The following is a 27,797-nucleotide window of genomic DNA, read 5'->3' as shown; positions in this document are numbered from 1 at the left end:
GTTAACAAATACTAAACATAATTTGACAGCATGTATATCTATAAGATTAGCTCACCAGCATTATTCCCAAATCAATATCAAGACGTCAAACAAATTCCATTGGGTGACAACCCAATGTTGAGCTAAATGTGTTATAAATCTCTGAGGGCTGTGTAGCCATTGCAGCTTATGTGTTGCCATCATTGTGTGCTCAAAGGATGAAGCACTGTAAGACTTAACCGTTGTAAAGATATGACTTTTTTTTTTTTATTTCAATGTCAAGGTGTAGGCATCACAGCTGATCTGCAGCAAAACTTTAGAACCACAAACAGGTAGTTTGGAAAAACTGAAAGTCATCTCTGCTCAATTGACATTTTTAATGAACGATAGTGGTTTTTATGAGCTTCCAGTCTGGTTTTGGATAACTTCATAGTATCACAGGCATCACCTGTTACACATTTCTGAGTGCAGAAAGAGACCAGTAGGTTATTGCTCTTTTGGATTTAAGTCCCTTGGTGTGTGATGTCAGTCACAACATCCTCCTGCATTGTTCAGGGTTAGTTTGCAAATAGTTTTTTTATTATCATTATTAGTATTATTACCAAGAATTCCAGAATCGTGCTGTGCAGTCATTGGTGGGTTTGCTGATCTGCAACATTCACATTGACCCAACTGTGTCCTACATTTTTGATTGGGTCTGACTTTGCTGTGTTTATCTTACTTTAGATTGACGTTTAAAGATTTAATCTTTCGCAGCTATCGCCTTTAATCTGGGACAGCCCAAAAAAGATTGGGGGAAAGATGGTGACACCACCTTTTCTGATTTAATTGCTTATCCTTTTTCCTTCCTCCCCCAACTGCTTCTTTCTTTCATTCTCTTCTTCACAAACGTCCCTCATCTGCTCTCCTCCTCTCTTCTTCTTCTTCTTCTTCTTCTTCCTCCTTTGGCACAATGCTGAACCAGCACTTCTTTGCCTCTGTCCCTCTCTCTGTCTTTCTCTACCTCCTCCCTTATCTCCCTCTCTCTCTCAAAGCCACAGCAGTGGAACATGGAGCACAATGCTAATCAGGCTCTCATGTGTAAACCTCCCTCGTTCTCATTCGCTCAAACTCATAGAGGCAAATGAGAAAACCCCTTCTAACGAGAGACAAGAGTCATTTCTTTTTATCAATTTTTTTTGTCAGCATCAGTTCCCAAATGAGGCAATCAAGAGCCATGTAGCAACAATGCTGTGTTTTCCCTCTGGTCAAATTCCTAATACTTCACAGCCATCTGTCAAGCAGACTGTGATGTTTCTGTTTGAAAGCTTCATAACAATGTGGGGTGGAGGGATAAAACTGGCAAACATTTTCTCCTTCTAAGTCCAAATTGAAAGATACTAACTATTGCACAAGTTTTAGCTAAATACAAGATATATTTAATTGTATTTTACATGAACAGGGATATCACCGTAAGTATAAAAATATTCTATTAAAGTCACTAACAAATTTTCAGCCAAATCACACGGAACCAGTTAGTGAATAGGAGTCTACATGACTACTAGTGTAGAACGGTGAATGTTCCAAACCTTTGTGTTTTGGCCCAAAATGGATAGCTTTGAGCCTGCCAAGATGGAATCTCATGAGAATGAAAATCAAGCTCTGTCACCTACACAAAAATGTACATTTCTTTCTAATGTCATGGGATTTTTACATACCCTCACATATAAATGACCCTGCTTGAGGTTAAATTTCTGCCTTAATACAGCAAACTTTGACGCTACCTAGACCTGAACCCACAACCATCACAACAACCAAACTGGGCCGGACCCAGGACTGAAGAATATAAGACTCATAACATCCATGTCAGTGGTTCTATACTTTAGCTTACAACCTCTATGTGACCATGTCATCGGTTCATTCAATGAGTCAATGCAGCATGCCAGAGGTAAGGATGGGTACATTATCGCAATGAAAAAGAAAGGGTAGACGCACAGAGATACAGGCCTTATTGAGCAATCTGTGATAAAACTCAATTGCCCAGAGCAACTGCTACCTCTGGCCTTGCTGATGAATGGAATCTAATTTTTGAGGATGCATGCATCTTATAGCATGAAATCATTAGCGTAGAACAAAGCTGAACAACAGACCCTCACAACAGGGAATGAGCTAGCATGTACATAGTGTCAAGCAGAATGAATCAACATAGCAACCCATTTTGACTACAAAGCTGGTGCTTGAATTCATTTGGTTGGTCTACCTTTAGTCCAATTATACAGCTTTTAGTTTTCATCTTAACTTTTCAACCACTCTGAATTCTATTGAAAAACTAAGAAGCTAAGTCATAATTGTTTTCTAGCTGATATCAATAATGTCTCTTTCCAGATATAGATAAAGAAGCTACAACTTCTGACCCTGTTCTGATATTTGGAAAGGATTTTTACTATTTGCTCTCTAACCTAAATGGTTGACTTGACTCCGATAAAATTCACTTATTAAAGTGCTGATTGCAATTCCATCCTTTGCACTATCGCTGAAAAATCCATCTAATTGGTAATTAATCTAACATGTACCACTTTTGAGACAGTATTAGTGATTATCTTATGTCTGGATCATTCTCAATGTCGAAAATTCTGATTTCATTATATCAGTTGAAGTTATTTATGCAAGTTCATATGCATGCAGCACATTTGAGATACGTTGCAAACGATGGAATGATTGTTAATTAACCTCCCAGCAATTTATTGTGAAAAAACAAGTAGACTCTGCACCGCCATCCACCATTAATCCATCTTAACAAATGCAGACACCACAACCTATAGAATGCATCTGTAATAGGTCAATGTCAGCAGAAAATATTGGTCTGGCTGTAGTTGATAAATTCAGCTTCAGAGTTAGTCTGACTTACAATGGCATTGCCGTTGATTAACAATAACTGCTTACAAATCTTCTTAACAAATACATAATAAATCATTTAATTCTGTACATGCTCCACACATTTGTGGGAAACGATCAAAGGTAAAGATACGTTCTGTGTATGCTTTGAACATTTCCTACTCTTTTTTTTTTTTTTGTACTTTGCTTTATATGTGGAGACTTACAGAAAAGTGGCGAAAGGTTTGCAGCACTCAAAAGATTCAAGTGCTTCTCGCAGCAATCGCGTTGCATCTTGTCACCAGATTCTTTAAAACAATAATAATTAGGCTCTCAGCGACAGACAGATTGCACAGCCAGAGATGTTTCACTCCCACACACACACACACAATGTCTGACTCAGGAGGCGCAACAACATCAAGACAGGAAACACCCTGGGTGCAGTGGCAGTCTAAGGAGCACTATGGGACTGATATGCTGTGCCTCACCACACGCAGCCACTACCATTAGAGTCTGCTGCATTGTGGCTGGGTTTTTTTCAGAGATTTTTCACCATCACTCAATAGTCTTTTTAATTCTCCACCTCTTTCTCTATCTCCAATCTGTTTCTCTTTCACTGTGTAATCATATCCTTTACACCATAGGCTCCCAATCTAATCTCATGCATCGGTACTCTTTAATTAAACTGATTTGCAGAGACTCTCTCCTCTAGTCTGTCCTCAATTCATTCATGCCTTCATACCAAAACACACACACACTTATACGAACTCACCACAGTACATCCTCATTCCCCTATGTTCTTGTTGGCAGCTCTGCAATCAACTAAAATGCCACACAGCTCACAAAATGTTACTCCTAATTATTTCCTGATCTCATTGGAGCAGCTGTTCCCCATCCAGCACAATCGCTCTTTGATTGGTGACATCCAACAGCGGCTCGACAATAAACAACCACCCAGAAGGTCCTGAAATGACACCCAGCAGTGGGTGGGGAAGGCAAATCGTCACTAGCCATTGTTCATACTGGTCATCTTTCGGATGAAATTGTACTGGCTCGAATCGGGCTATCCAAGAGCAGTGTTTCTTTTCTTTTTTTTTTTTTTATATCGTAGCAGCTAATCATTGCAAAAAGTAAATGAAAAAAAATACTCAAACTTTGCACAATTGCTCCTGTGTCCAAGGGTCTAATTTGCTGGACAAAGATAAGAGAGAAAATTAAACTAAAGGAGACTCTCCTTACTTTGGATTTTCCCCTCTCTCTTCACCTGCTTATCTACTTTCCCTTCTTTCTCACACTGTTCTCAGCCCAGTTCTAAGGGACTCAATTTCCCTCCAGCTTGTAAACTGCGCTGTAATTATGCAAGCTGCTTTATTGAACTGGACGGGGATTATTCCCTTTATGCGTACAGCCACAGGCCTCCCCTTTAAAACCCATCCGTGCAACCCCATCATCTCCAGCCCGCTTGTTGATCACCTCCTACATCTGTCCATCTGTTTGTGTCTCATTATTTTCTGCCTTTATTCATTTCTTCTTCCTGTCTTTCAGCTAGTCATCTTGCCTGGTTTCTCTATTAAGGTCATTGTGCAATCTGTACCCACGGTTTAAGCTATCAAAAACCCATCAGATGGCCTGCATCCGAGCAAATGTTGCATTGTGTTTATGGGAGCTTGTTGCAATATTTGACAGGATGAAAGTAGCTTAAGTACACTTACTGAGGAGTTCTTTGTATGGGTAACCAAACAAGAGAGTAAGAAACAGACACAATTTCAGTTCAATTTCTGTTCTGTCTACGTTCATAATGTGCTGATGCCAGTCTTCTTGTGATATAAGTGAAGAAAACATGGGTTTGAAGAGTCCTCCTCACATGAGTAAGAAGATGAAAATAATAAAAAAACAATCACGCATGAACATATCATTGCTTGTTTGATGATGTTAAGTTGAAGAGCCAACATATGAACCATGAAACTAAGGTCTACGCCCCCTGGCTGAAGCAGTTAGACACGTGTGTAACACATACATTTACATAAATACATATACATACACATATATACATACATATATATATATACATATATACAAAACAATCTCCCAAAACTCAGTGCCTGTTTATTGTGGAGGAAGCCTTGTGTATCTGGCAGCCTTTTGCATACTCACACCAACATGTAAAGCAATAATGACTTTGTCAGGGTGATTATTACCTACATGCAGTAGAAGGACAAAACAGGACTAATTGCTTTCTACCAAAGTCCATGGAGATTTACTGTGTACATAAAGGATGGCTTATTGAGGGTTAGAGAGGAGACGGATGAGGAGAGAAGCAGGGATAGAGAAACACCTTTTCAAAAAGATGACCATCTTCCCCATGTTACTTCACTTCTTTTCCTCTTTTCTTTCGTTCTGGTTCAATCAAATGAAAGAAAGGTGATCGGTGGAGGGACTCCTCAGTCATTTTGTCTACCTAATTATTGTGGGTGTGGGGGTAGAGTTTTTGTGTTACCAATTAAGTCAAAGACCTTTTAGGATGCGGAAAAGCTGGGAAGAGTGGCTATAGAAATGATATTAAATGCTTCACTTTAAAGGGAACGCTAGTTTTGTGGTACACTCGAAAAACAACAAGCAAGCATTGATGTTCCACTGAGGAAAGACCAATGCTGGGTTTGCAATGACTCACAAACACATTTTTGTCTATTTTCTACACAAAAGACACAAAATAAACTGATTTACTAACTCATTAATTTTGTATTAGCAAATGTGGTTGAGTCTTGCATTAGTTCATTTCCAAATCCACACTGCATGGTGGAATTGTGTCGGAGTTAGTGCACACTACTATGTTTGTGTTCCTTTGTGGACATTGTAAGAATGCAATTCATTGTATGAATATACACACTCGGAATTTGAACATGAATAAAATTGCAGTCAGGCAATTGAGGGCACTAGTAAATGTGGTTTGTTTAGACATAAAATAGTTTATAGTGATGATTAATAATAATATAATCATAGTGTATATGATAAAACAATAAAGTATCACTCCTGAATGTGTGATAGCTTTGTTGGTCCACAGCACAATATGTACAATATATGTTAAAAAATATATATTCTGCGTTTGCTCTGAAAATCATCACATGCTAACTTTTTCCATTAAGTGAAACCTTTCAGAAAGTGATATTGCACATCAATGATGTTATAAAATGGGTGGACAATAGTGCATTATACTGTAAAAGTAAAAGTCCCAACACTGTCGCCTGAATGCTTCTCCATACAAAACCACAGGCAATTAAAAGTTCCTCTCACTATTTTTGGCCCTTTATTGTTACACTAATACATTTTTGACATGTGGACAAATGTACCTTTTACACATTTTCTTTCAAGAATGGGCTGGATTAAATATTAATAACAACGTTTAAGTAAAAGTTTAATCTCTTCAGTTTCCAGTTTTAAACCTGAACATAGCAGTTATCTGGCAAGCCATCCATCATGCTAATATAGCTTCCACTCAGCTAAAGGCATGGCAACAAGTACAAACAAGTATAAGAGTAGGGGAAAGCTTTCTATGAAGTGATAGCATATTATTATCAAACTTAACCAAAATGTGTGCATTGTTGTCAATTTAAATGTCTAAATAAACAGAATATCCACATAACTAAGTGCAACCTGAATTTCATCCAAGCTAGTTGGCAAGCTCTATAGTCACTACTTCCTTAGCCTCAGGGTTAATCATGTGTTAGCAATTGATTGAACTGTTTTGCGTGTTAGATAATCATTTTTGTGACAGCACAATATCCACAGTAGGTGCTGAAATGTTTCACGTTATTAACAAAGAGAGTACTTTTGGCTTGATTTTTAGCTTTTAGCAATTGGAGCATTCAGTGATTCTGTGATCTCAGCAGAAACCTGCATCAGAAACCTGCACCTTAATGCATCTGATAGAAATAGCCCTGTTGCTACAACAATAATGTAACCTAAATTGTTCATAATTTGTTCTTTTCTTTCTCCATATTCTTTGGTTCCATTGACCTAAAAAGTGCTCCATCACCATATATTGACTACTGAATAAGTGTGACAAAAAATGTTTATTTACTAAGCAGAGCTTACAACCATTATTAAACCATATGAAAACAATTCTGACAGATAAGTAAATGAATGTATATCGTATTGTCTACATAAGGGACCCTTCGGTGCATAGGTTGCCAATATACATTAAGTATCATCAGCATATATTTATTCACACTGGCACTGGAGAGGAGGACTAAGGCAGTGTTCAGGAGGCAATGAAAGGTTTCTGTTTTTGGACCGATTGCAATATCACAGCAAAATGCCTCTTTGGGTGTATAAATTCAGACAAACACTGTGTGAGTCCATACAGTCCATTGTCAGTGGACAACTTCCAGGCTGTACATCATGCTGACAATATAGATTACAGTCTAGGTGCTGTGGCTTCAGAATTCATAAAAGTAGTTCCAAAATGTCCGAAGCTGTAAGCATAAACTGAGCAGCCTGAAATTGAATGCCAGTTCTTTTTAAATTCACTAAACAGAACATAATGTCAGTATTATCCATCCATCACATGTTTTAATCGCATGTCCAGGTCTGAGCAGCTGTCAAAATGTTATTCGGTTTATAGTTTTCATTTTCAGACATCATGATTCCAGTCAGCTGCCATAACAGTAGCTATAAAAAAAAGCAGCAGTTCCAGTTCACCAGAGCACATGCCACAAGGCCAGTAACACAGTTAGGATTAACATTTCTACATAGAGCGAGAATAGGCACACGGCGGCGAACTCTGCTCTTGTTTCCATTTTACCACACTGTTAGTGTTTCCCAGGGTGATTTGCTGCACGCAATCTTCGTCTTAGCACTGCTCTCACTGAATTTCTCACATGCTCAAATGTAAACTGTGATCTGGACGCATACCAGCACCCCGGCTCCCCAGCTCCCTGACTGACATTAGGATTTATGCTTTAACTGAAAGTCATATACAACACACACGGGCCTCAGAGTGTGTGCGAGGCGGCTGATATTTGACATAGAAGTGTCTTACTGCCAAGGTTTTACTGCCAAAGGAGACCTTGTTTGTAACTTACAGGGATGCCACAAAACGGCAGTAATAGAAAGCCTCATTCCCCTGGTTGTGTGATATTTTAGATTTTACAGTCATGGACACCTAAAATCAGTCTGTCATATCAGGATTGGTTCAAAATTTTACTGCGTTGTGTTTTGAAGGTTGTGTTTTGCACATTGTTCCTTCTGTGTAAATAAGAACCACTCTGACACGCTTTGAACTGTTGAGTTTACAGCCATCATTCAGGTATATCCAGCTTATGATGCCCTCTGCAAACCAAAAAGTACAACACACTAAAGATTGTAATGAGGTGCTGATCACTGGGGACAAATCATTAAAAAAAATACTTCCAAAAAGTGTCCCACACACTGGCTCCAGCAAATTACCTGACCTTACAGTTACCTTTCTCGATCTGCTGGTCCTCCAACCCTAAGGAAAACTTAGCTTTCACATTAAGTGACTGTACTCATAGCTGATTTTTTACGTTTACTGTGCGGTCACTGCAGTGACAAAGAGAAAACAAAACACATAACAGCAGCTAGGCATCAACTGCTCCACTATCATTATCATAAATGATTCATTTCCACATCTTTGGAACTGAACACATTCCCAAAACACTTTTTTTCCAAGACACACCTGCTCTGCAAACGGTCTACATGCATCACATTTTCTGCATATTCAGAGTGAGGGAGCCCTGGGAGAATGGGGAGTGTTTGTTTTGCTGTCAAATTAAAAAGGATGAGTAAAATAAATCTAATTCTTCTCCTCAGAATAGGTTATTCCAGCTTTAAATAACATTTTAAAAGTAAATGAATATGTCATTTTTATTTCCACTCAGTCATTCCAGTATTGGAGTACTTCCAGTATCTCTATGGTAAAATCCATTTCTTGTTAAGGAGAAAATCTAAAAATGAAGAAGGCATTAGAAAAAGTATGTTTGTACATCTTTGCTGTATTTGCAAGTTTCCTAGAAAAAAAAAATCTCCTTTTTATTAAAACGTGACCATATGTTAAGCAATTAATAAATAATGCATACATGTGAGGACGTAAAGTGTGCAAGTCTGTGTGTGTGTGCACCGACTTATGCAGAGATACTGTCATTGAGAGTGCAAGGGCATCGCTAAAAGCCCTCTTTATGCAAATGGGGCGGAGATGACAGTGTGTATGTGTCACAGGCAGGACATATCTCATAATGATAACTTATCGCAGCCAGCAGATACGCCTGATATGGAATATGAGAGACACACACAAAGAGAATTTCCCTCCCTCTGCTTCACACACACACACAATGACACATGATCTTCCTCTCACTCTCAGTCTCTCTCTGTTTCATGGAGTGTTCATTAACAAATTTATTAATGGCCTCCTAATTATGTCTGCTTATCTTCTCCTAAAGCACCAATGCTGCCCCAAGACTCCTGCCTCAGCTTAGCTGTACACACCAGTGCTCAACACACAATGTACATATATATGTATATATTGCAAATATATGTACTCAGTTACAAGCGTTTTTCAAATTAAATTACATGATGAAGCTTTGGAATTTCACTTCACCTCCATTCTTTAATCCAAGTCCATGTTCATCTCTACCCTCCTCCCCCCAATCCATTATTACCGTTTCCTTGTATTGTTTTGTTTTTTCAATTATTTTTCACTCCCCATCTTTCTTGCTCTCCCACCACTCCCCTTTCTTCCTATCTACTCCTTCATCTCCCTCCTGACCATTCCCGCCTCCTTTGCTTATACCCACTTACCTCTCCTCCTCTTTATCCTTCAATCTCTCTATCATGCCATCTCTTCCTCGCCATTTTAAAGCTCCTTTTAGTTCTTGCTTCTTCTCTATCTGTCCATCTATCGCTCTGTCGTCCTCCAAGATATAACTGTGTGGTTTCCTGACCTCTGTTACCTCCTCAACTTCTGCAGAACACACAACTCACAATCCTTTTAGTCTCTTTCAGTTTGGTTAGTCTTTCTGCTTGTCTGAAACTGTATTACAGCTCGCCACATCTTGCTTTCTTAATCACTAACACCTCAAGCTCTATTTTCGAGTCTTAAAAAGAATGCTTTCGTCCTGCTGTTAAATAAAGTGCTGTTGTCCAGCATCTGGACTGTGGACAAAGACTTCACATTCTGTATTACACCATCATGTAAGACAAAGGCCACATCCCAATCTAAACACTCCAAGACTTTGAGGCGTGTTCCTGCCAAGTGTGTGAGGGCTGAGGGTCAGTCCCATTTCAAATTGGGGGGGGCATTGGGTGAGACACAGGTTGCCAGTCCATCACAGGGCCCCACAGAGACAAACAACTTTGCACACTCACACTTACTCCTAGGTTCAATTTAGAATCACCAATTGACCTAACATACAGGCTTTTGGATGGCCGCAGGAGGCCGGAGTACATGAGGCACGGGGAGAACATGCATACTCCGCACAGAAAAGCCCCAGTCAGGATTTGAACCAGAAACCTTCTTGCTGCGAGGTGGCAGTGCTGGCAGCATACTCTTTGAATGTAATTACTGACCATCTGCCTGTATGAACAACCATAAAATGGGAGCGATAAACTCAGCACTTACTGTTAATTTCACTGTGAAGAACTGCTTCACGGCTCTAGTTTGCCAAATATTTTGAATATCCCCCATGAATTTATTGATTAAATGCAGACTATGGCTCGCAATTTTTGACTAAAAACAGCTTTGAAAAGCATGAACATAGCCTTCAGAGTTACTTTACAGCTACTTTTTCTTTTCTTTAATGAAGATGCTTTACAACATGTGCTGTTCTAATTATGTGTTCAGTTCCTTTTTTTAACACCCCTCCGAAACCAGACTCTCATACTGCTGTGGGGGTTTAGCAATAAGGCCTTGGGGTGGAGACTGAGACTGGGCCAAGGACTTGCTGTTCAAGGCTCATGCATCAGTTCACCAAAGTGTCCCAAATCCCATCCCCACATACAAACACTGCAGCAGAAAGAAGATACAGCACATACGACGCAGGTGGATGAAATAATAGATAGTTTGACTTCACATAAATGCATTCTGGTGCTGGTTCCTTTTGTTTTACCAAGCCCAAATAGATGGGTTTTCATATCTGTTGGAAGATAAAGCCATCTGAAAACTCTCTGATTCAACAAGAGCTGACAAAAAGTCAATACCCAACAACAAGCTTTGTAGAAAAGAAACATCCAAACAGGGCAACCTGGAACCTAAACAGACCTACATGTTGAGTCCATGCTCAATGCATCACAACAAACTCAGAAAACCTTTAAAACACTGCAAATCAAAGTGTACTTGCAAGCGCAAAGATCCTTAGAAAGTACATCTAATTCTAAAACTCGAGGCTTCCTTTCATGCATCCCATCTCTCCGTCCTCCTGACCCCTCTCATCTGCCTCTTCCTCCTCCTCCTCCTCCGCCTTCGAGCTGCCTACCTTCAGTTTGTCCTTCTCTGAACCAACCATCTCCAACCACTTCACTTTCCCTCTCAGAAATGGACAGAGGAGGGAATTGAGGGTTCACGTCACCACCCATACATCATTTTGAAGAAGAACTTTGTAAATTATTTACTTGCACAGACTCGTTTTAGGAATATCAGTGGCAACTTCTGAGTGAGCAGATATATGCTGATGTGTTTTTATGCAAATTGTGACATATCAAAGGAAAAAGACTGAATGTAAGAAGGACTTTTGCTTAGCTGATAGTGTCATTCACCTTAATAGCAACTGTCAGTGTCAGTGGTAGAACAAGTGTCCTATCAGCTGTAAGACACAGTTATCAGTCCCGCAGTTACAACACAATGCAGAGAAACACACTGAATTGACTTTATTCATTTACTGAACAATAGAGCTGAGTGTTGCTATTCTATAGGCAACATACTAATATCCATGTGCCAAAAGATCATGTTGTCACTGCCATTTCTTCACATTGTTTAAGTGAGAGATTAAGAGGAATATGCAGGAGGTAAAAGGCTGTATTTCATGCTAAGCCATGATCGTATCCCAAGCACTAGCTTGGGTTTGGTGCACGTAGCTCTCTAAAAAGAAACTTTGAACAAATATAAAAGGCAAACAGAACCAACTGGCACTTTGGCATTCGAGACTAAATTGAAAAAACAGTCTCTCACCCTTCAGCAAACACCAGGTGAGGGTCTGGCAGCTTATTCCTGTGCTGGTTGAAAAGTCACAGACTCATGCATATCATCAAGAGAGACGCAACTTCCAATTTCCAATCTTTATCGTACAATTGGTGCAGCAAAATGTTCAATAATTTGCTGCTTTGGTCATTTTGGAGGGTCAAAAAGCTCTGTAAAGCATTCATTTACTCTCTGCATTGTTTTGATGCGTTGCTGTTTTTCCATGATTAGGTTTAGCCTGGGAGAGGATTTATTTAGGTTTTATTTCACAATAACAACATTTTATTGATAAAAAATTGAAAAATACATAAAAAGTTACATGCAGCAGTTCAAAGCAACAGCCACCCCCCCTCTCTCCCTCTGCCAGGGTGCTCAAATGGAGTCCTGCCACAATGTCCGTGTTCTCCAGAGAGAGCAGCCAAGAAGCTGTCGCTCGCTGATGTAAGGAGGTACAGTTTGTATGCAGCGGCGGACCTTCAGCTGGTGTGGAACAGTCGACTTGCAGAGAGGGGGGTGGGGGGGTAATCAGCCTTCTAACGAAGCGAATTACACAAATCAGACATCTACATGAGACTCTGACTGATCCCTCTGATTGTGAGAAGCTCTGCCTAATTGTCTCATTCAATTTCATCTAGTGCCTAACTGGCATGTTTCTACATAAGACGACAGCTCATAAGATGTACCTGACATGGGCAGTGTTGTAAAGAATAACATTCCAGCAAAAGTTTTGCAATTAGGTCCGTTGAAACCATGAGCTGTTATTTAAGAGTGTGCCATAAACTTATAATGAAATCTGAGATGAATAAGTCATATCGTCCGCTTTCATGGTAACGATTTCATTCTTCCACTGTGCATCTCAGTGCACCTTAAAATGGATTACATGACACAAACCGAGCATGAATACATATGTTAATTCATCCATTTATGCATGGAATATGAATTAAAGTCTAAAGCGATAAATAATCTGTATGAGTCACGACAGTACAGAGCATGGTGGATTTAAATTTGTGACCTTTGTGAATGTCAGTCCCTGACCGACGCCTCGGCACGTCACTTACCAGTAAGAAATGTCTAATAGAGCTGAAATACTTTAAAAATAATGATGATAAATACCTCTGAATGTTTGTCCTTCACGGCCCAACGGCCTCGAGACACTTACAACATCTCAGTGTGAAAAGATTTCTAACACTACCCCTCTCTCTGGTGTTCTTTGTCTTTAGCTGCCTGGTGCTGGTTCACACATCCAGCATGAAAATGTGAGCTTTATCCTTAAAACTTGAATAGATTAAATCTATTTCACCCCGTTGACGACATAAAATGTGACCCTCTCTGACCTCTCATCCGCATGCAAACGGCATATTCAATCAGAGAAACAGAGATTCTTCCAAGCATTTCTTTAGAGTTTAAAAAAAGAAAGAAAAACTACATTTTCAGTGTATCCATGTGTGCACATTGCAAAGAGATGTTTTGGATCGAAAAAGATGTCTCAGCCCACTATGTTTTGTGTCATTTGCACGCATTGGGAGCAAAATATCAGTGTCACATACACCAGTTTCTCTACATCCAGCTAGCTTTGCTTGGGCCAAATATATGTTTAAAGCTACCCACAGACATCAGTTTCCGCTAATATTACTTTGGCCAAGTCTGCCCTAAACCACAATTTTGGATCAGACCCAGTTGGCAGTTTGTGGATAAATCATTGAGCTCGTAAGCACCATGGGAGAAACAGCTCAATAGGCATGCTCACAATGTTCTTCTTTTTGTTTTTTTGAGGTGTAGTTTATACAGACTATATCGCCACCCACTGGCCACCATCATTTGTAGGAGTTTTTGCGTATTTTGCAACTTTAAGCTCAAATGGACAGAGATTTTTTACTCTCTTTTTCTTCCTAATCTTCAACAAAGGTGGGGAATTATCCAGGTTAGTGTAACCGAAGGCCTTAGTTGGCCCTTCCACTAGCTTCTCAACATCTGTTAACTGCTTTGTAACAAGGGCTCAAATATCTTTAACTACCAACATGAATTCATAAACCTAAACGCCACAGAGTTCTTTGTTAATGATAAACATTCTACAGTATAACAAACATATTTTGGTATTAAACACTGATGCTTTGGATGTTCCTCATAACAAACACTAAATGGTACAAATGGTAAGCCTATCATCTTACAACTTGTGTATATGAACAGGTATATAGTCAGACGTACTGTTCTTAAAGAGTCATTAACTTGTAGTTGTGGGTCTAAATGCGGTGGCTTGCCATTAGGTGATTTTCAGACTGCACACACAGCTGATTAATTTGAGCTTTTTTTGCTTAAGACAGCTTAATGAAAGCTTTGCTCGTGGACCAAAACTAAGCTGAGAGATACAAGAAGAACAGCAGTTGGGGGATATTCTCAGTGGTTTCATCACAACGGGCAAACACTTTGATTTAGAATATCTCACATTTAACTTTACAGCCATTAGAGACAAAAGTCTGTCAATTGGTATCATATTTGATCTAGTGTCAAACTTTATGAAAAGATCCTGAACGGACAGACAAGAGATGATTTATTGTTTTTCTATCCATAAAAGTGCAATTTCATCTCAGTTCTACAGTGTAATTTTTCATAACTGGATTTGAGGAAAACAATCGTACAGGTAGACTAAATTAAAAACAATAAAAATTGACTTGTAAGGTTTTGGCAATCAGTGCAGACTTAATGAGAGCTCTCCATCTCTGTCTCCCTCCGTCTCTTACAGAATGCGATTCTAATTGCATGAGAGATAATCTAATTGCGAGGGGAAAGACCCAGGTTTAGAGGAAATTCTCCTCTCGTATGCAATCAAAATCTCCTCGAAGACCTGACATTTTTAGACCGTGCGCACATCGATGCAGGCTTTTTGTGTGTGCAGGAGGCTGGGAAGTTGCGCTCTGGCTCGTCTCCAGCTTTTCAGATTGATGGCACATTAAAGTGAAGGACACATCATGCACCTGTGCTCGTGCACCACATGGGAGAATCACACAGGTAGACGAGGTGCTGCCGTCAACAAGGTGTCTCTCTCTCTCTCTCACACACACACACACACAGTTGGTGCTTCATAACCAATACTGTATGCACTGTATTGTCAGTGGGCATAAACATCACAGATTTGTGTGTACCGCGTCCCCTTTTATTATCATTTTGTGTGTATGTGTGTGCGTGCCGTCAGTGTGAGCAAAATAAATTGTAAACCGCATGTCTGTCTGTGTAATATGTCACATTTCTTTCCAAAACAATCCAGCTGTGTTTGCATTTCTATACAAATGATGTGCATGTCTATTATGCGAGTGCCTGAAAAGTTGCATCTGTTCAGCCTCTGAACAATAACACAATGAGTAATGTCTGTTTTGGGGGAACACTCACCTCTGCTGTCTGTTGAGGAATGCAAGTTTCATTATTCATTGTTGTGGTAAAAGCACTTTAAGTACAGTAAATACAGCATGCATGGAGGGGAGGGGAGAAATGGTGAGTACCTGTGGTTTTGATATGTGTGTGCATTTGTCTCGCTGTGTGGAAACGTCTGAGAGCTTTCCTTTAAGACTGCTGGGCATGCCAGTAAATCCAGGCCGGCCCAGTTCAGATCATCATATGCTATTATTCAACCTTAGGGGGATTTTATTGATATTTCACTTCCAGTTTCTGAAGGTCTACTAATGTTCGCAAACCCCATTTTTAGATTTAGTTTTAGAGTTTTTGTTTGAGTGTCTGTCTAACAGGTCTGGTTGAATAGTCATAAAACTTACCTCCCATCTTCCTTCCCTAAGCCCTTTTCCTTGATCTTGATGGAAAACATCATGGGGTTAAAGAAAGATGGTAGAGGAAAATTCTTAAAGACTTAGGAAAAAGACTAACTGCAATGAGAACACAACCACACTTAGAAATGAAAAGGCTTAGAAATGTTCAGTATTTTAAACAGCAATACTTCAACTGAACTGGGGAAGATGGGGACCAAACCAGCGATCCTCTGATTTAAAGGCGACCCCGCTACCAGTTCCAATCTCGAGACTGTTCTTCACTTCATTCTAGGTCTTTGTTGTGACTTCCTTTACTCCGCTTTTGTGCTACTTTGCTAGGTGTTTAACTTAACTGGCAACGGTTGGAAAACATCATGACTACACATTTGAATTCACAATGAAGTATGTTTCACTGTGAAAGGCTTCGCTGTTGTTTTCGACGTTGCCATGGCATTGTATCCAACAACAGCCAGGTGATCAACTCAGGAAACCCAACACGTTGAAAAAGGGACACTTTGAGGGTGCTCTCTGAGTTAAAAAATAACACAATGTGCTTCTAACTAAGCATCAGTATGTGAAGAGTTGGACGTTAGAATGGGTTTTAGAAGGCCAGTTCCAAGACGTGTGAATTACATTAATTGTTCAAACAAGTCTGTCAGGTTTACCCTTTTGAAACCAACCAATTGTCCAGATTTACAGCAGCAAAAATCTGATGATCCTCAATCATTTTAAATGTGGCGGGCTAAAGCTTTGCATACATACATATTGTACGGCATCCATACGACTAACATTCACTGATACTGAAACGGCTAAAAAGTTACACCACGAGTGTCAAAAGGGGTGCCATTTAAGGTCAACTTTTCAGTGACAGACTGAGACACAATGGTCTGTTCTGTACGCTGGTCTGTTGTGGTCCAGAGCACCTGTCAGTAAACCCTACACCACCCTTGGGTGTCACTGTCTCTGTGATCAAAGTAAATTAACACGTAATCAGATACCGACGCGAGCAGAAAAGCATGCACACAGGCTTTTCCCATAAGAGCAGTTTGTTCTCGTGCTTCACTTGCCAGCAGGTTTGAGCTGATGTGTGTGAGAGTGAGAGGTTAACACACACACACACACACACTGAGAGGAAGAGGAGGGAAAATAGAATATGATTTAAGAAGTTTTCTTTTGGATGGTGTCACTGTGGTCAGGGACATTGTGTTGGAACTGAGAGAGAGATCAAGATGTGTGTGTGTGTGTCTGTTTGATGCTGTGGTGGATCTCCTGGCACTCTATGTCTCAGTCTTGATCTAGTCAGAAGCTTTCACACTGCCGTTGGTGTATTTTAACAAGTGTGTGTCCTGTATTCCCAAACTGTCATCACCATGTGACGCACGTACCGCTCAGCTCTGCACGCAAACCATGCGGCAAATTGATTGCATATAAAATGCAAATGGTGGCTTTACTGTCCTCAGCATGTTAATATTGCAATTCAAACTACAGGCAATCGATTAAAAGGACAGCGCACTCTTTCTGTGGGGGTTTTGTGACATTGACAAAGGCAAGGTTGGTAGTTGTGGTGGCGTAAGATGCTGACTTTAGTCTCATCGGTCATTTGGTGCTCGGGCTCCCAGGATGGTGAATCCCGGTAGAGCGGAAATTCTCGAGTAGATAAATGCAGACCCGTTAGCCTGTGTGTGTACAATCTCTGCTGGAGGTCATTTCAAGTGTAACGTCACCAGATCTAAAGCCCTTCTGCTTCATTGCCCTGCTCTAATTACACGTTGGTGTTCTCAGCGCCATGCTGGCCCGTGCGGTGCCAAGAATGTGCCATACTGAGTCCAGGAAGCTCACCTCATTCCTACCAGGGCACTGCAGCCTTCATAAACCAAATGCGTCCCCAACAACACCCCCACACACAGTTCAGACAGAAGCAAACTCAACTACAATTGCAAACACACACACACACACACACTCACACTCACAGACGAGTCATCCAGAAATAATCTATTTTGTCTGATAATAATGATTGATGTTGATCTAAAAAAACTGCAGCAAAAACAAATGCTGGTTGGCTCCATAAATCAATTGTTTGGGAGGGGCGCCACTGAAAGCCCACATTGATCATTATACAGGCCAAATGTTAGCATCTCCCAATCATTTATTCTGGGCAACATCTCATGCACAACATCTGCCGCACTGGCAGAGGGCGGGAACTGTTGCAAACCTCTGGCTGCTGCTCACGCACAGCATAAAGCATCTGACAGTATTTCTGTTAGCTGATGCTGAGGGCTCGTGGACCATAACTAAAGGGTTTGAGGTTCCGATCAAAAGTAGTCCTTGCCAAAACATGCAACAGTGATTATTTCTACTGAAGCTTCATTTTGTCTAAAACACCCCGGAGAGAGGAAAACCCTTCTCAAAGGAGTTTTCTTTAAACGCTCCACTTTACACAGAAGGGTCAGACTCGGAGCACAGACTGTGGAATGATGGGTTGCTTGATACCCTCAGAGGGAGTAAAGCTTCCATGAGCATCCCGTGAGAAATGCTGAATTAATTGAGGAAGTTCATTGGCTTGCAGCAGATTGGCAGGTTTACTGTGTTTTACAGTAATGCTGCTCATTTCTGCCTCTCCGCTTTGATGTCACTCATTCTGTCTACACTGCCCTACAGAGGCAGCGAGCGGGAACTGCAGAGGCAGATGACAATAAAGGGGTTTCAGCTTTTCAAGCTGGAGGGCAAACAATAAAAGAGAAAGGTTATGAACTCATTTTATGTCTTCTATGCTAACTTCAAAATCCAGAGATGGAAGAAACTGCAGCTAACTCTGTTCTGTCAGCTTTCTTCTTCATCTGTTTTTGCCTCGTTTGTTAAAGAGAAGTAACTTCTGTTTAAAAGTTATCTGTTTAGCTGAATAAGGCACTCAAAATACATTCATTTGCTATCTAATGCAACTTTTAACCAAATTTTCTGAGAAACCTGACGAAATGTACCAGTATTTCTGCAATGGTGTTCATGAAAAACATGAACAAATTCACATTTCTAGGTCATCAAGTAGGTTCATCGGAGTGGTTGGTCTCTATACAATCTTTGATAGTGTTTTATTGTAAAAAGATAATTATTTAAAATTTTCTTTAAAAGAACAAATAGAGCAAGGCCTTTTTAATGGGACATTCTGAGCCTCAGTCTAAACTGAGGTAGGATTAATATGTTTCTACATGTTCAGCAGGATTCACACACTATGACTAACGACCACGTCATGTGACAGTACTTTGTACAAAGCTGGGTTAGGGTTAAGGTTATTTATTTGAAAGGTCTGGCTTAGATCAGAGAATAATTCCCATTTTGGTTCAATGTAAATACACACAAAATGTCTCCAGTCATATTTCCTGCACTTAATCAGACTGTTTTTTTCCTAATTGTAAGCAAATGCTTTCATTCCCAGAAAATAACCAAGAAAAAGCTCAACAACGCTCGATAATGCATTCCAAGGTCAGAGATTTTGACTTTGAGATTGCATTAGCAGAAAACCATTCAGTTATTCGCTCAGTACTCGACATTCCCTTCTGGATGAGGTTCACTGGGTTTTCTAAGCTCTGTGATCCAAACAACCAAGCAGACGTCAAAATATCTACATCCCAACCCAATCTAAAACTAATCCACTGGCCACAAGCGCACCCACTTTTAGCGCTATGGTTTTACATATGAAGACGCAGTAAAAAAAAAAAGACAAATAAAAAAAGCATCTGGTCGTCACCAGGTCTTAAAATGAAATACAACCGCAGATTGATGATGTTACAACCTGTCATTTTTTTATCGAACAAAAAAGAAGCCAAAATGAAGTGGCAGTGTTTGAATGATTCAACAGCTCGTAGAACCACCTTTAGCAGCAATATATTGACTCTGGTACAATGTTATCAGTCACCGATGTGATCGGTTCTGAAAGAAAGTTGTGGGCATTTGCATGTGTGCAGCTCTCCTAAGGTCCCACCGCAGTATTTTAATCAGACTGAGGTCTGGACTTTGACTGGACCAGTGCAACACCTTGATTATTCTACTCTGCAGTCATTCTGCTTTGGATTTGCTGCAGTGCTTTGGATCATTGTCCAGTTGCATGACCCAATTTCAGCCAAGATGTAGCTGTCAGACAGATGGCCTCACATTTGACTCTAGAATACTTTAGTAAACAGAGCTGTTTGTGGTTTGCTCAGAAACTGTAAGGTGCCCAAATGGCTGCAAAACAAGCTCAAATCGTCATCAGAGTCTGGTATATATCTGTTGTATTTTTACAGCGACTCTCAGCATTGTCTGACCTTGGGGTGAACTTGCTGGCACAATCACTCCTGGGAAGACTGGAAATTGTTTGGAATGTTTTTCACTTGTATATAACCTTTCTACCTGTAAAATAATGGACTCTACATTGTTTGGAAATGGCCTTCTAACAACAATTGCCTCTCTACAGTCATTAGAGATGTTCTTTCCCACTGGGAAAAGAGAAAGAGGCAGCTTACTTTGTGCTGTTCTAAAGCCGAAATAGTGCTTTTAGTTAAGCTAATTAATATTTTGCATTTGTCTGATATAAACAGGTCAAAGCCTTTTATTATCAACAATACGCAGCGCTTGAGTGCTTCTGTAGTTTATTGATTTTCTTTTAAAAAGACCAAAATATTTACATTTGCAGCAAACATACCGCCGTATGAATACAAAGTGCCATCACACGCCGACATTTTACCGGCACGTTCACAATCAACATGTTTGTAATTTGCGTTTCCTCCTTATGTTAACAAAATGTGCAATCTGGTGGCATTAACGTTCCTGTCAAAGCCTTCCCGCTGTTGCAAATTAGTTGCATATACACATCATTTCCTGGAGACAGAGTTGGAGTTCGATGTGCATCAATCTCAATCCTGATCCATTAACAATAGAGCCAGAGTTACGTAACGTGGCAGCACAATATACAGTACCTCTGTCATTTGTAGCACCCAGTGACTAACTGACTGGCGCAAAGACAAGATGATTAGACACAGTGGGAAAATATAGTGAGTGGAGAGAGACACACGAAGACATTGAGAGAGACAGTTATAAGAGTCCAGATGTCCTTGAGAAGATAAGTGTGCGGGGTGTGGAGGGTGGGGGTGGCAGAGCGATCAAGGCTACAGCGGAGGGGGAGAAAGAGAGGTGAGACAGAGAGAGGAGGAGAAAGCTGATGGATTGAGAGGAAGGAGAGGAAGTGAGCTGATAAAGAGAGAGACAAACAGAAACACACTCCTCCGTGGTGTGCTTCATCCCCAGTGTCCGCTCTATGAGGCAGTAAATCACCCCAGTTCAATGTGTGCTCTCCAAACGATGCCGCACATTATTGATAAATCAGTATGTGTTAATGAGAGGAGCTGATGTGCCCTGATGAATCATGACACAACAATGAGCCTAACACACGCACACACACACAAACGGAGAGTCTGCCCCAAGTGTGTGCGCGCACACACGCCGCTGTCACCCTGTCATTTGTTGTTTGCCTCCGATAGAAACGCACACATATTTCCATGCACGCACACAAACCAATTTGCAGTGGCAGGATGAACGTTTGGCCCCTGTGCCGCCGTAACAACTCCGGGTGTTATTCTACTCTGTTAACAGAAGAGAGGAGGGCTTCCACAGCATCTCCAGCAGGCAATCAGAGGACAACACAAGCTATTTTGGTTTCGCTTTGATATCCAATAGGCGGCTTAACATCCTCATTAGATCATATCAGCCACACACACAAACACACAGGCACAAAAGCCGGGGTGAAATTATCTCGCTCCTACACCATCCCTAAATTATCATGAGATCTCATCATTTGTTTGTGTTTGTGTCCTCTGATTTATTGGTCTGTGTGAATGTGTGTTTTCGCTGTTTGTATTGCTGCAAGTGTGTGTGTGTGTGTTGGCGAGTCTCTACATACGTGTACCCGGTTTCTGTGTGTTTTTGCAGGGCAAGATGACCTTGTTATAAGCTGAGTGGGCTGAGGTGCAAGGGCATCATTAGTATTGGTTAGGCGAGGGTTAGAGGGTGTCTGTGAGTGTGTGCGGGGAGGTGAGGGGGGTGACGTAGTGCGGAGAGATGGGGGACAACAGTATGGAAGGGAGGCATGTGGGTCAAGCAGGGACACACAAACACAACACTACAGCCATCCGTCACTTAGAGACCAGTATGCAACAAATGTTTGAGGACACACACTTTTGCCTTTTAGTACACTTCCTCCTCTGCTACAATAGCCTCAAATGGCCTTCAACGGTACAAAGGGAACCTGAACAATCCAGTCACAATGCGGTGACGCACTAGCGCACAGTGTTTGATGCATGATAACATCTACTCACCAACACACACACACACTGGAAAGCGTGGACTGAAAATAGAGTGGCCAGATTTTTAAACTAGAACGAAAGAGGACCTCATGAGTGCTGACACATGTTTAGTCACTCGGTTTTAAAGGGGGCATATTATGAAAAACAGAATCACACTTTTTGTACTTTGGAGTATATATTTGGGTGACCGAAGTCATTACAAACCTAAAGACTAAGACAATAATGGCACTTTGAATGGTCTGAAAACATCTCATTCAGTGAGCAGTTCGGGTTTGTCATAATCTTTATCATCATCCAACTTCAAGTTCAAATCATGTTGCATGAGCAGCACCTCAGAATTGGGAAAGAAAAATCTGCTGCTCTTGATTTTTGCTTTTGTCTTTGCTCGTATCAAGAAATTCTCAACCATACACTGCGGTCATATTGTTAATTTAACAAAGAAATGAGCAAATAATGCTTCGTCTAAATTCGCCCGAATTCTTACTGAATTCATCGCCCTCAACCACTGAGTTTATCAGGCTGATATGCAACAAATAACTACTTAAACCGATCGGTCGGTTCATAACTTCAACCTTTTTATTTGTAGTGCTGTGTGTTGCCAACCTGGACCAGTTCAACACATGGCTCGCAATGAGATTGTACCAAAATAAATATCAATAGCAGCTTTCAAAGGCTGACCTTCATGTGCTATGTAAACACTTGAAAATATAAATGCCAGTCAAGTATTCCTCTCTTTGTTTGATGTCTGTCAGATGCTGTGTGTGGTAATATGAGCTCTCAGGCTCTTTCATGCAGCAATAGCATGGTAGTGCAAAGCCGTGGGACAGACCAAAATCAAGACACATTCAGCAGAGGAGAGGCGTGGAGTGGAGTTGAGTTGCTCACTAACCCTAACCCTAACCCTAACCCTAACCCACAACCTCAAACCAAAGAGCTAACAATCAATGGTTTTAAAGAGAAACATTGTACTGTCTCTCTATGGAACTTTGACCAAAGTATGACAGATATATTTAATGAAAGTATGGAAACTTTTGAAAAATCCCATCAACTACGTCTAAGAAGATACTTTATATTCACATTAAGGCTATCGACCTCTATATAAGTTGTTTTTTTCAGTGAGGTTGACATTTAGAAAGGATCTAAAACTAATCTGGAGTCATATGCGAGTGTGTGAGCTTTCAACACAAAAGGAAGCAAATACATCATTTTGATTTCAGCATTTCAACTTCTCAAGGTCAATATATTTTTTTCATTCATTTCTTTATTTTCTCTGAATTTTTTGTCAGGCAGGCGGATTTCAGGGCATCTACCGAGTTACTAGTAACTGAGAAATTAGCTGGCGCAGCTAAAAGCGAGTTTAAAATAAAGTTCCTGGAACAGGTTGCATTACAGCTGGTCTGATGTTACGACAGAGTTTCCGGTTGACCCCTGTTTTTCTTGTCAATCTTGAAACCTGTAAATAAAACATGAGCCAAGTGACCAGAGCCAAATGAAGCAAATGATAGACTGTGACAGCCATGACAAGAAAAGGGAAATACCCACCCCGCCAAAAAAAATAACATTTCAACATTTCAACAGGCCATAAACCGAAGGATGTAGAATAAGCCGATGGAAGACAAATGATGCCAGTGAAAAACAATAAACAGCAGTTGGTAGCAAAGTGAAGGCAAACTGTAAGCAGGCCACACTGAAGCTCTGCCAGGAGAAGGAAGAGGAGGAGGAGGTGGAGGACACAGCTTGAGAATATTCTAGTCGTTTATTCCTGGCCAAGGGTCAACTGTGTCCTCAGGCTGAAGCTCAGAGAGGGAGAAAAATTCACACATGATGAAGATTCACACTTGCGTTCACCAGCTAGCACACACACTCACGGCCAGTGGTCAGCAGTGTCCCTGCATACGCTGAAAATGATGAAGACGTATGATGCCACACGTGGTACTCAGCACAGTCCTCTGTAAATCCCACCCTGAAATGGTAATGCTGGTAATGCATCTGCAACCAGGCAACTGTATTTGCCAGTTGCCTCCATACCTTGTCCACATGATTACCATAATAAATCCATAAGCGTGCACGAAGCAGTGATGCTATTAGGATGGAAATGGCTTCAAACAAAGGGCAGTACATACATGGGGCCTTTTCCCAAAGAGTTGGCACTGCCACTGCCTGTCCAACATATTTTACAACCATTATTACAATATAGAGAACAGGCGTCTCAATGGCAGCTGCCGGTTCCACGTTAGAGGTTCCCCATGTAATTATCATTATGAACTTGGCACACTGAGGCAATAAATATCACAGAACACACACGCACGATTGCACTTACACAAGGTGGAAGAGGGAACACACTGTACAAGGAAGTGGAAGGCGTGCACTCACACGTATGTAACTAAGGAGAGAGCAAGCCCATACTAATACTGTTGAACACGGTTCAGTTTTAAATTGATTTTTGCTCATTATCATCAATATAACTGAGACCAAACAATACTTTAAAAAAACAAGGCAGAAGGACGTTTCTCTCAAATCTGCACCACATTTTGTATTTTGCAGAGGCCTTAGTGTCATCACATGGTAAGGCAGAAAAGGAAGACTTTTAACACACGGAGGACACTGTGAGATGGTTTATCTTGAGGCCAGCCACGATGTTTAACTAACCCTAACCAACCCTAATTTTGTATTCCTAAACCTAACATAGTGGAAGTGTGACTACAGAGCAACTGAGAACAAACTTGAAGCTCCTAAATAATTGGAGAAAGAACTGGATCACATCAGAGTCCAATTTGAGTCTATTGGACGACATTCAAGCTTGTAACTCGTCCAGTAAATTCGTCAAAACCCATTTTAAAATTGGTGATCATTGCCTTTGGGACAGTTTCACAAAATTCCATGGGACTACAGTATGTCCTCCAAAATGTGGCAGGTTTTCGATACATTTGTGCTTCTGGAGGGTACAGCACATACTTTCATGCAATCCATTTAATTTTTTTATAACAAGGGTGAAAAAAGGACGCAAGTAATCTCTAATTATACACATCAATCATCAAATACAGCTTCATTAGCTTCCTCTTTCACAATTATAATGAGTGGCTTAAGAACTAATACATTTTTTTGGACAGTAAAGAGGAATACATTGATGAAGTTTTCCTTCGGCTGAATTAAAAAAGAGAAAAAAGGATTTTCAACCGAATTTGGTGAAAATAAGGACTTAAACTACAGTCAAAAGTCAAAAGTCTATAAGAAAAGTTGGAGTTATGGAAAAAAAAACTGTTGCTTTCAAAAGCCCTCATTGTTTTTGAGGACTAAGATATAAAGAAGGCATATGAGAATATGGTTAGAGGATTGCTAGGCATCTTTCGCCGCTAAGTCCTGCCTCTCCATATCTAAATTTAGAAATGTATTTGCCAGTTGATCCAAACAGGTTTTCACTGAGCGCTCAGACCATTTCAATAACTGCTTCTTCTTTTGAGAGTCAATTTCAGGTTACCATGGCTTGTAGAGTCAGAAACGATCCCTATATGCAACAGACACACAAGTCAGCTGTCACCATCTCATTACGTTTACTGTGTAATATGCAAACACACACAAAGGTCACGTTGTGTTTCACCTGCCTTTAAAAAAAATTATTTAAAAAAAATGCTCCGAGAGAATAATGGGCTTCATAATCACAAATGAGGTACATCTTGACCTTTATATCCCAGTAAATCCCAATATGTATGAGCCAAGTTCACGGGGGACTTGCAGATTGCCACCATGTGAGGGTGCGTTAACATTTGTCTCAACAAAGTCATGTCTAGAGTCACAACACAGACTAGGTGGTACCTGTGGTTAGTGTTACAGAGCTGCGCGTATTAAGCTGGAATTTATTCCATTTCCCGTTCGACCTCTGCTGCCATTAATACAGGACACGTTATGTACAGCCACTGGGAAGATTGGCTGGGATGTTTTCCAGATGCAGATTAAGGCTTTAATGCCAAAATTACAGGCTGTGGATGTTCTCCATTGAGGCTTTACAGTTAAGGATTAATCTGAAGTCTGGCATGTCAAACATTTAAATCTAGTTTCCAATTCAGGCAGAAAACACAGCACAGAAGAAGAGAGCATTAACAGGATGCAGGATGGACGGGGAGAAATCGGGTAAAAGAAATCTAAATAAGCAGGGTCTCTGGGAACTCACCTGGTCTTTTTTCCATTTTTCTCCCTCGACTGCCACATAGTCGAACTTTTGATATTAATATGAGGATTTGCTTCTGGCAGAGGGACTTGTTGCTCTTTGGGCAGGGCTTGCGCTTGCTGGCAATCTGCCGGTTTGCTTGGGGGTCCTTGACCTCCCTGCGCTGGCGAATAAGGGAGCTGGCAAGAGCGGCCATCTTCCCAGTGCTGACCCTGCTGTCGCCTCACCAGCCTTTGAAGGCTCGGAGGCGCCCAGGTGTCGGGGGGTACCGTGGGCCACCCCCCTGCCCAGTCACCCAGGGCGACGGAGCACCGCTGAGGAAAGGGTGCAGAGCGGAGGAGGGGGCTTCTGAGGATGGTCCAAAGCAATGGGGAGACGACAGAAAAAGAGGGAGAGGGAGGGAGGATGATGGGGGGGTGGAGAAAGAAGGGTGGATCCTTCAAGAGCCCACCCAAATTTGACAGCTGCTTTCACAGAGGTTTTGATTGGTTATAGATAGCCTTTAAACGTCCTTCTGTGTTTTTGTTTCCTTTTTCTTTGCTTAGAGTCAGGTTCAGATGAAGCTTTGATATTTCTTGGTTCTTCTATTGGGATAAGCCATATTGTTATCCACCCATAATTTATCTAATGTCTTAGTCCCAGTCTGGAAGTACTCTACGCTCCAGTGAAGTTCAGCTCAACCCAGTCTGAAGATGAACTGAATCAGTCCCCACATAGTGAAACCGAAACAAAAAAAAAAAGAAGAAAATTACATTTATTCCTCTTAACCTGCCCAGTCCGGCAGATCAGAAGCCGTATCCGATACGTGGAACAATGTCCAGATAAAAACTCTCCAAAATAACAGTGTTGGGACACGCTGCAGCTCCGTTCCTTTCTCTCCTTCACCAATAAAATTTCTCCACCAGCAAATATGTCAGCGCAAGACAAGTAGAAGAAGTAGGAAGTGTCCAACCTGAGGTATCAGGTCTGCAGGGTGATGAAGGGATGCGGACGCTGCTGGACGGAGTGCGACCGCTTTCCGGACAGTCTTTCGAGCTCTCCTGGCATCACCCTTGCGTTCACTTGCGCCCTGAGAGAAGAAGGGAAAAGACAGAGGCTTGAGAAATCCAGCATTTCCCAGAGACAGAGGTGACATTCATGAATGAGAGAGCGCTGGGATAGAGACAGACAGCAACACATAAAGAGAGCAGATAGAGGGAGGGAAGGACAGCGGCGAGTCTATTCTATCCCCCCCTTTTTTTTCGATGGGGCTCTCCAACTCTCGCAGCAGCGCGCTACACCACGGCAGAGCGCAGCGCTGTGTCCTTCAGCCACACGCCACCACACAGCAGGGGGAATGAGGGATGAATGAATGGAGCGAAACAGAGAAGAAGGTGGGAGGGAGATGAGGTGGAGAATGTGCTGGCAGGTTGCTGTGCCTTACAGTAGGTGGTGTATTGCCGGCGCTCATGCGAGTCTCCACCAGCGGGTGACAGCAGTCCGGTCAGGTCGTGTTGAGTCCAGCTGTAGAGTGCAAGTATGTCCGT

The 27,797-nt window shown here is 41.2% G+C and overlaps 1 protein-coding gene across 1 annotated transcript in view; it reads right to left on the bottom strand.

The window, feature by feature from the left end:
- Positions 1-27,288, bottom strand: part of fgf11a (fibroblast growth factor 11a) — an 88,904-nt gene extending 61,616 nt beyond the window's left edge. Inside the window, exon 1 of the mRNA XM_072376799.1 lies at positions 26,275-27,288. Within this exon, the coding sequence (XP_072232900.1) occupies positions 26,275-26,467 (193 nt within the window). The 5' untranslated portion in view covers positions 26,468-27,288. The remainder of the gene's footprint in view (positions 1-26,274) is intronic.
- Between the last annotated feature and the right edge of the window lie 509 nt (positions 27,289-27,797).

The sequence above is a fragment of the Leuresthes tenuis genome, unplaced genomic scaffold, assembly GCF_036924035.1.
Source record: "Leuresthes tenuis unplaced genomic scaffold, fLeuTen1.0.hap1 SCAF_22, whole genome shotgun sequence".
Lineage (NCBI taxonomy): Eukaryota > Metazoa > Chordata > Actinopteri > Atheriniformes > Atherinopsidae > Leuresthes > Leuresthes tenuis.
This window is presented reverse-complemented; position numbering and strand designations above follow the sequence as displayed.